General features: G+C 41.5%; 1 protein-coding gene across 1 annotated transcript; it reads right to left on the reverse strand.

Annotated features, from left to right (window-relative positions):
* Positions 1–6,148: 6,148 nt before the first annotated feature.
* LOC142093533 (E3 ubiquitin-protein ligase RBBP6-like) lies at positions 6,149–10,541 on the reverse strand. The gene is made up of 3 exons (XM_075174770.1): positions 9,898–10,541; positions 7,205–7,304; positions 6,149–6,239 (listed from the first exon to the last, which is right to left on the reverse strand). Exons 1-3 carry the CDS (start codon positions 10,016–10,018, stop codon positions 6,215–6,217), a joined length of 246 nt encoding a protein of 81 aa, XP_075030871.1. The 5' UTR covers positions 10,019–10,541; the 3' UTR covers positions 6,149–6,214.

The following is a 10,541-nucleotide window of genomic DNA, read 5'->3' on the forward strand; positions in this document are numbered from 1 at the left end:
CTACATTTTATAAATGGAAGAAGTCTATGTTACAGGTCCTACAAAACGAGATCCATGACAGAAACACAGAAGTGCTACCAAGTGCATTTTAAAACAGCCGCTCGTGTCAGCACACAGCAGTATTTTCTTAGTTTATAGCAACAGGAAAATTTCAGTCTGTTTCACACATGGGATTTGATAAAAGTCCGAGGGGGCGGAAATCTCAGTCCAACAGCTACTTGTTAAATTTTGCAAGAAGCCTTTGAAACATAAACCAAAAGCAAAACGAGCTTTCAGAGAGAACGACTCCACTGCAAACACTACTGAAATGTTTTGCAGAAATACAGATTCTTAGCATACCACACGTTTAACCAACTTCCAGGGGCATGAACAGTAGGACCACCCTATTTTAATATTCAAAAGTATCACAGATTCTATGGTTAAGCACAATGACAGTGCTTCCTGCCCCGTAATTACAGATGCTGGCCAACTTGGTTGCATAGCCATTCAGACATGCACGCACGGTTTCTCTCACTCACTTTTTGGCCAGTCCAATTAATTCCATACTTACGCATTAATAGTTGGTATTGCGTATTTTCCAGTGTTTGTCAGCATAGCAACCTTTGTATTGGGGTCTTTCATCTCCATCATGAAACTCCTTGGAATTCCTGTGCTCTTTAATTCTGGGAACAGGCTCAACATTTTTGTCCTGTTAAGAAAAGAAATGCAGACATATCTCCTTTTAAGACCCACACTTAAAATGACATTTCAATGATTATTTTAAGCAGCAAAAGCCTTTAATCCTCTCCTTTTACCTAGCATAAGGGTTGCTCGACTAAAATACTTATTTTCCTAAATGAATATAGCCAGGATGTTCCAAAGGCTTGAGCAGTGTTTTGAACTCATTCCATTCTTTGGCTTAAGTTCAGGTTCTTTAAGGGTGAAATATCCCTTAGCTCACCATCCACTCAGAAAAGAGATACAAACCCGCTCCTCCTCCAAAGCGCAATTCAGAGCACAAATATTCAATAGATGGGGTCAACAGAAACATCTTGGTTTTACATGAAATACTAAAAACTGTGAACTGTCATTAAACAGAGTTAAAACCAGAAACATTTCCAGTAATATTGAAATATATAAAAATATGCACGAAAGTTCACAGAGCAAGATCTGTGGACATACTTAATGTCTATGACCTAGAAAAAAGAAAAGTTTACATTTATAATGCCAGGTTTCCCTTGGATTTTGAAGGGCTTTGCAACATTGCCCTATGAACCTCTGTCTTTCACCCCAAGAGAAACAATTCGTAATATGAGTATTCATGGATTTGTTACGTAACTGCCAAGGTAAAAAAATGAAAAGCTAAGGAACGCCAGAAGTCCCCCACAGTCTTACCCCATTTGTTGGGCAGTTCTTTATGTAGTCGCCAGGTTTTCCGCAACGAAAGCAAGCGTATGATGGTGGAGGTGGACCCCAGGGTTTCTTCATGTAACTAAAAGGGTTTGGGGCAAAGAAGAAAAAGGTATGCACGTGTCTCTCTCGTTAAAACAAACTTCTCTACAATCTTTCCATAATCTTCAAAGAACAGATTTGACATTATCAACACTTACTTGATTGGATCATATTCCTGGCAAGACTGTAGCATCATAGCTTTTATTTTATCTTCTTCGGAAGCATTGGCTTCAGCCAGATTGGCAGTCTGTTTAACAGGTAATTATTTGACACATACATTAGAAACACATTTAAGCCCACACTGCCAAAGAGAACACCACTCACCCAACCCTGTAAAGAGCAGCACAACGCCAGCTGAGGTTGCATGGAAACAGCTGCTTATATGAAACAGAGTTGTCCAAAAGATATTCTGGGGAGTCCTTACATCATTACAGGCTGTTTATGTGCCTGTTAACCTACTTGAAAAGAGCATTCCTGGGCACTCAAAACCTTAGGCTCTTCATGTTCCCCCCCACTAACTTCTTCATAGGAAGCAATTTAACTACAATAAGCAAAACCTGCAGTTTTTTCCAGCTGACCGTGTCCTTTTAACATACAAATTGTAATATAAACGTTATGCAGAACTGGATCTTCAAATTATTGAAGCCAGCTGATTTTTTTAAAGTAGTATTTGTTCAACTGTTTTTATCACACACTAGTACAGATACAAGCAGGGTCTAAGGGAGTGACTGTAAATGATTTGGACCCTCAAGCACCTATCATTCAGATCAGCCACTCATGGTTTTGGTTTTAGATGCATTCATTCACAAAAGCAACCAACTTGTTTCAGCATTTTGTTAAAGGGCTGTTTCATATACACAGCTTTTTCTCAACTGTAACATAATCCAGATCGACATCTATGAAATCATTTCCATTAACATTTACAGAAGACTTTACAGATACTTGACTACTTTGTTTGAACCCAAGCGGTTTACAAAACACATCCAAAACCCACAAGACATTACTAGGAATAGACCAAAATTCAATATGGCATTTAATGCATAATAAAACAGAAAACTTTTTACAACACATTGCCTCCATGCTAAGCCAGTCTGCACTGAGGAGGTCAGAGTAAGGAACCGTTTGGAGCTGCTTTATCTTATGTTCCTCTGTTTTTCTGAAATACTTACATTTTCTCAAAAGCTTAAATGTGTACACCACTTGGACAGTTTTTCACATTTTAGAGTAAAACTTCACCTGAGTTTACAGAACCAAGGACATGTTTAGGGACAGCGCTAACAGAGACCAATTTCTCCTGGTGGCTACCTTCCAAACTATTTTTTTTTTTCTTACCAAATGTCCACAATTTAATTTCTGCAGTGAGAGAGGGAAGAAGTTACCAGTGGGAAGAGATTTTTCTTTCTGGGAAAGGAACTCCAGCCTTTATTTTCAGAAGAAAGAACTAGCTCCTCTGCATTAGGCCCTGCCTTCTCTAATCTTTGTAACTTCAAAGACTAGTAATTTAATTGGCTAGCACTACGCCTTTTCACAAAGTGCAATCCCAGCCAAAGTTACATGTTGTTGAGCAAAAAATGCAGGCAGTTCCATAGCAAAACATGGCATTACAACAGTTTCAGAAGGTCACGTTTGCTAATATGCCACACATATGCATCAGTATTTTCCTGTAAACAATTAGGTGCATTTACACAATTTACACAGTCTGCGATCAAACAAATTAGATTGTGTTGTCCACTGTATATATACTACAGTGTATGAAATTGTGCAGCATTCAAAGCATGGATCTATAACTGTAGTGCCTAGAAATTCAAAAATAGCCATGCAGTTGTCCGTGTTCCAGAAACGCTTCTATTTTGGCTCTTGCAAACCCCCCTGAAATGTCCGTCACTTACAGCCAATTAAATTCTTCTGTGAAAATTGTGTTAGTTTCCAATGCAAAATGAACGAAAAGTATGAAAAACGGTAAACAGCTTCTGAAGTGCTTCTTCTTTGTGTCTTGAAGATGAGTAATACTGCAACACTACGTTGCGGCTGATAAGGTCCTCCCCCTTCTATCTTCCCAAACTGGCAACTACTCTTTACCAGGATAGTATCAAAATATACACACATTTTAAAGTTAAAAGAAATACTTTAAATTATTAAAAATTAAATTAAAGGTTTGGTCACATTACAACAGTTATCCAGCTAGAGATCACAGTATAAGATTTAAAAATACAAAGCAAACACTTTTTTTTTAAGAATATATATGTACCTTAGTCAGCTGGGCCAGAGGAATAGATGCAGAAGAGTCATCAATCTGTTCACAAAAAATTAAACTCATATTCAAGTTCTACAATCAAAAACAGAGCAATAGTTAACCTCTACTGTAGTCTGACAGTCTGCACTATATCCTCCGAGTGTCACTGAAAGCGCCATTTCCAACCTAGTGTAGTTGGTATTTGTTCAAAACAAAGTCCAAACCTGTGACAGCTTAAGAGTGCCTATGTGGTTAAGGAGAAGCAGCTAAACTAACCAAACCCGCTGGAGATCAACTTCTTGCTCCAGAGTATCTCAGAGAGGGACCCTTGTCAAATGCTCACAGCTGCTTAAAAGTCGAAGGGGTAAGGAAGCTATCAATTTTCAGCTAAAAAGGATTTTAAAAAAATATTTATTTGAGAAGGAAGCATCACTACAGGAAACTTCTTTTCAGTGTGGTTTGTAAACTAATCAGCCAAGTATTTCCTTGTGTTACTTATTTCTGTTTTAGCAGCAGAACGACAGTGTCTTCAAACCTGAAGAAAAACGCTGCCCCTTTTCCAAATGTAAATTCAAAGTGGCAGTATCCTAAGGAAAAGCTTAGCCTTTGGGAAATTAAAGCAGCATCCAGCCCTGAAGTCACCCAGATCCAAAAATGTACTGCAGGCGGAGGTTAAGAAAAATGACAGGGATTTTACGCTTTACAAATGCACCAGGCTCTAACCTTGTGCCAAAATTTGTACACTGGGTTTTACGTATTTTCATTTGCAGACAAACTATTAAACTAAACTGCTTCATCTGATAAAGCGGAAAGGTCAAATGTAGAACTTTAGAATACCACTTTGTGTAGCAACGATATTTAAATTGACAGCAATCTATTAAAGACAGTTATGCACTCAGAGGGGCCCAAACAATATCACTTCAATTATACAGTTTCAGGAACAAATACCCAAGTCTTTAAGGACATGAAAAGGAAGCATTTAGCTGCACAGAACTGTCCTCAAAACGTGTGGGACATGTTGGTTTTGGTATTTGTTTGAACCCCCAAGGCAAAAGTAAGAAACAGTACCAAGTTTAACAATAATGGTTTCTCAGTGGTTTTTGATAACATTTTCAAAAACCATGTTCAGTTGTGCAGACCTTGAACCTACGTGATCTAAAAACGATTGTACATTATCTGTACAACACAAAGTCATTCAGGAAATAGTCTAGCATATCCAGGATGAAATACAATGCATTACTAGGCACAAACACCAATATTCACATTAGATAGAACTGTGCCAATGATGGCATTACTCCGTTTCTACTATGCTGAATCAAATACATTGTATTTACAACATACACTATGTTTTACTGGAAAATCTATTCAGTTAATGTTTGGAAAATTAATCCAAGGCTACCTTAAGTGCAGCGTGCAGCAAAAAGTGTGAGATTGTGTTTTTACATACTGCTTTTGATGTTCCACTTACTGGCTCAGTTTGACTTCTAGAAGAAGAAATAAAGGTGATCAGAACTTCAAATACAGCACTTGTACCAAAAACAGAAAGCACTGAAAACAGATTATAAAACCTGAACATCAAAACTTTATGTTCTGATAGTCTAGTGAATGTGGAAATTTATTCATATACATAAACCGTTCTCTCTCGGTACATTCAGTGCAACTAAAAAAACCCCCCAGAATCCCATTCCTACTTTGTCACAAATTACTCTAAGGCTTACAGATATAGAACACAACCGTGCAAGGGGAAGTCCTCAGATAGTTTGTCTCTGCTACGTAAGTATCAAAACCAGGAAGTCTGTACTACAGTTTTGTGTTCATAAATAATCAACCATCAAAATACGAAGGTAACTTTAGCCAATCTGTGTATCGCTAGTATTACAAATAGGTACCAGATAGAGTCCTTTAGTTTCTAAGAAAGAACAGCGATAGTCTAGACACTTCCAAGTGCACGTTTACTTAAGTGAAAAAAATCAGTCATCTGACAAATAACAACAATGTCAGCAGCATCGTCTTTAGAACAGTGTTTCTCTGTGGAAGCCCAAGCACTGTGTTCGGATATCTTAGCCATGAAAGTGCCAAAACACTAAATGTGTTACATATGCTATATGGACTAAAAATAGTAGTAGAAATGTCACCTGAAAGCAGGTCCTAGGCCTTTGTGCGATTTAGGAGAACTGTGACCAAGAAAAAAGGTCTTGGTTGCCAGAATTTGCTTCAAGATAATCTTGAAAATGCTACGATACTTTAGGAAATATTTATTAAATTTGAAAACTTGCTGAGATTCCACATACTCATTGATCTGTATCTGCACGCTACTCGTCATGAATCAGCCATGCAACCATTGATATCGTTAACAAACAATTCACACATCATCCAAAGTGTCCCATGAGCAGAGGCAATTCAAAGGCTGCTGTGCAATTGGTGTACACATAGAAAGGCGCATGCTCCCTGCCACTGCTAGAACACCACCAGGCTCGCAATGACAGCCACGTACCTCCTGAAGTTGAGGAAGGACAAGGACATCCTTTAGATTACCACAGCATGGATTCTTCATACGTTTACCTTCAAGAGCGTACTAAAAGGAGAGTAACGCATTTTTGAAGGCCTCTCCACCATTACAGCATACATTCATCATTCCCAAACATTCACCACTCTACCAGTTGTTTCTGCAATGTTCACAGCTGAAAGACTAGAAAGCTAATCTGCCTGGTTAATTTTCAACGCTAGAACAGCAGTGCCATTCCTTCCTTATCCCCTTATACATACAGGTATGTATCTGACCTTTGATACTAGCAGCATCTATCCTCTCATTTTAGGGCAGCATTACAATACCAGGAGAGGGTGCCCGAAACAGAGGCTAAACTGCTTACTGAGTTTCAAGTTTGGAAAGGATTAACTATTCCTTCATCGTACTTGCACAAAAGGCAATATGCTTTAGGATATTGTACTTTTTCTCTTGCCTGAAACGGACATTGTCTTGAGGAAACGCATAGGAATCGCTTACGAATGGAACTTCTTGTTTGCATCGTTCGCCAACTGGTAAACCTTGGTCTTTCCTCTATAGCTAGTATGCAAAAAACCCAGATTCGGGGCGTAAGAATACCTGCCATATCCCCCCCAAATGCCAGAAATAGTCAAACACTGAGAATCAGACTCTTCTGAGACGGGAACAAAGTATGCGTTTACGCTACAATGCGTATCTGTCTTTACTATAAAAGCCATAAAAGCAAACACATATAATAAGGAATCTCTGCACGTCGAGGAAACAGGATCTACAACTTGGGTCTCAGAACAATCAACCCCAAGAACAAACCCAACAGAATAATCTTAAAAGTTACCATGGTTGGAGTTCGAACCCCATGTCCCAGCAGGCCTAAAAATGTAAGTCCACTTTCGGACAGATACATTAAAATCTACCCCGTGCCAACAAAAATTAACAGCAGCTTTAACAAGAAAGAACGCCTCTGTAAACTAATATCCATAAAAAAGTTAACACACTGGAACCCCTAACAAAGAATACAATGCTTTATGGATACTTACATAACATCGGTTTTGCCGGTAGCTTTAACTCCTCCACCAGGGATTCTTCTAACAATTACCGATGAGGTCTTAGGAATCAGGGCATTCTCATCTGTGTATTCTGAAAACAACATAAATACAGAGAAAAACATCAGTCAATTCGTAAGAATGCATATTCATATGTAATTACATAGCACTTCGCAGAATCCCTTTACAGATACAAAAGCAAAATTTTATATGTAACATCACGCTTTTATCGTCTCAACACACTAACAGTGTATTTCAAGAAATCTTGGGGTTTGAGAATCAAACACAAGCAGCAAAATCTTTTTCCTTTTTTTAAAACAGTTTGAATGCCAACAGCAAAATGGACTCAAAGGTCACTAAAGGAGAGTCTGCTAATGCACGAGGTTCTTTCCTGACCTAGCTTAAAGTTGCTTTTGCTTCCGTTAGGCTACAAAACCCATAGATCTTTGGAGAAAAACAAACCACAGCAAAGTCTCCCCTGCCTAAACCAGATTCTAAAGTCTGACTAGCTTGCCCTGCAACCAAACAGGCACTTAGCTAAAGCACGAGAACTCTGCGCCATTGCTTTCATAGCTGTTAACTAAAAACCAGTCACCTGTGCTGCCAGTGCTCAAGCCTGACAGAACACAGAAGAGAGCCTGCCGCCTCTGCCTGTTTCTTGGAGCTTAATCCATCAACAACCACACTTCTCAGCTGCTCAGGGCTTTACGTTTAAATGGAAACAGAACTGGCAGTGCTAGAATTTGGATCACAGACATTTGGGGGTTTTTTTGAGCTTGCTTTCACAAGTAGGGCAGAATTGGCTCAAACTCAAGTGGTATCTCCCCTCTTAAGCTAACCATCTAGTTTGAATTAACCAAAGGGACGTGAATTCGTTCGATCGATTCCCTTTTTGCAGAGCAGAGAGGCCCAAACGAAATTACTTAGGAAGACAGCCTTGAAAAGCCTTTCAGGAACAGCGTGTGCCTGAAGCTCTCCATGCTTTGCCTTGGCTTACACCCTGTTAGTCTTCTGAAGCGGAGGAAAGTCTTCTGACCTTCTACATAAGGCCCAAACAAAAAAAAACAACTACCTGAGACACTTGGACTGAGTAAGCTTAAAATGCAAAGATCTCTCCATGAGAATGCTTTTTCTATTGTACTTACACAAGCTGGATAGGACTAAATATTTTAAAGCACTATCAGCAGGCATCCCCTGTAATCTGCCTACAGTTTTAAATATTCAAAGCCCTTACCTTTGCAGAGCGAATCAGAACAATGGTCTGAAAACCAAAGATACTGTATACCTCGTCAAGCCCTGTCAGGTGGCATCCCTAAGACCCCTAACGTTGTGCTGTTAAGGCTCTTCACAGACACTCTCCTGAAAATAGTTTAAGTATCTGTAGACAAACAGCAAGCTTTAGGTCCAACCACTTTAAAGGCTAGGGCTGAAGTTACAGTTACCGCAGTGTACATACTACTCTGTTTAAGTTTTAACACATGAAACAGGAAGAGGAAAAAAAACACTAGTACACATTTTAAAGAAAAGCCTGTGGTAAGAGTGTCACAGAACCACGGGGGGGGGGGGAAAGAAATGTAATGTTTAAGGAATGAAAACACTTTACAAGTCTTTTTATTTCTGAAAAGTCACATCCCAAAGTCTTTAATCACATTCAAACTTATCGAGATGGCAGATTACCAAACTGAAATATCCTACTAAGTAATACGAAACCATTATCATCTCTAAGAATCAAGCACCATTTGTTATATTTAAAAGAATTTATGATGTCTCTAAGAACATTTCTTACGTATATCCACCATAAATGTTCTGCCATAAAACTTCAGTACTGCCCTGATACGGTTAACATGTAGTACAGGAAAAAAAACCACCGTTAGAATGATGAAATGATGCTCAATAGCATCTGAATGACCATGGCTTTGGTGTGGAAAAGAAGTTATATTAACAAGAAATTCCAAAGTATAATTTAGATACGGAAAACACTCATGCGCAAGACGGCTTTCAAGGGTCTGCACAGATTTTAACTCACAGATACGCTCCTGATCCAAAATGTTGCTAGTGGGCAGTTTCTGCAACAGCCGCAAAACCCATTTTCCAATGCAGTGGAGTAAAACAAGTTGAAGTCAAAATTAAGTCACGAAATTCACCAAATCCACGTGGTTTCTTTTCTTCAAATTAGCCATCTCTTTTATTATTTCTATCACTTTCAGCTTTCTCCATCACATTTCAAAGAAATCTGGCAAGTTGGTTATTACAAGATATGCTCCCACATTTCCTTCTCATTTTACCTAGAAGAATTCCAGGAAACCAAAGCTTTTGTAAGCACCGTATGTCACACATCAATCACGTACTCCTCTACGCCTAGCTCCATGGCTAAAACACAGATCTGAAGGTAGTTGTCAGAACAGCAACTACAGAAGAACAGCTCTGTGAGGCCCCCAACACAAGTCACAGCTACCGATGGTGGCCGAATCGCATTATGGCTTCCCACCCCACTTAATGCCCAGCGCCGCTTGCCCTCCCGGTCCCGCCGCATGCTGGCGGCATGGGCCCCAGCCTGACTCACGCTACGTGGGGATGACCCACAAAGAGCAGAGCGCGGCTCCCACAGGCCACGGCCGACGCAGGGTGGTCTGCGACGCCGCCAGCCGGGCGGTGCCCGAGGCCCCGCGCCCGCCGCCCCCACGCACCTTCTTTGGTCTGGGCGTTGGTGATCTGCAGGTCGCAGCTGGCCGCCTTCAGCTCCTCGCGGCCCATGATCTGGTGCTTGAGGTCACACAGGGAGATGTGGAGGCCGTTGAAGGTGACCATGTCATGGTTCAGCTTGGAGGCGAACTTGTAGTGGACGCACGACGTGGTTGGGGCCAGGAGGTGCCTGCTCCGTGATGGCGTCTACCGCGGCAGACAGCGTCGCGGCCGCTGTGCCAGGTGAGGGCCCGCGGCGGTTCCTCCTCCACCGAGGAGGCCAGGGCAAGCAGCGCGGGCTGAGCTCGAGCGGGCCGGCGGCGCTCAGAGGCTGCGGCGCTCCGCCATGGCCTTCCTGGCCGACAACCGCACGGGCCGCTGCGAGCGTGTCACTGTGCACACGCAACGGCACACTGCACCCACCCCCCGCCTCACGTGACCCAGCGCATTATGACAAAAGGCCCGCGTCACGTGGGCGTGGCGGCCCCGCGCTCTTCATCCTAACACCAAGCGCCCCCGAGGGGAGGGGGGGCCCGTCAGCCCCGGGCCTGTCACCACCCCGGGCCGCTGGTCTCCCTGCTGTCCCCTGGCCTGTCACCACCCGGTGTCCTGCCACCCCCCAGGCCTGTCACTGCCTGGTGTCCCTCCT

The sequence above is a fragment of the Calonectris borealis genome, chromosome 27, assembly GCF_964195595.1.
Source record: "Calonectris borealis chromosome 27, bCalBor7.hap1.2, whole genome shotgun sequence".
Lineage (NCBI taxonomy): Eukaryota > Metazoa > Chordata > Aves > Procellariiformes > Procellariidae > Calonectris > Calonectris borealis.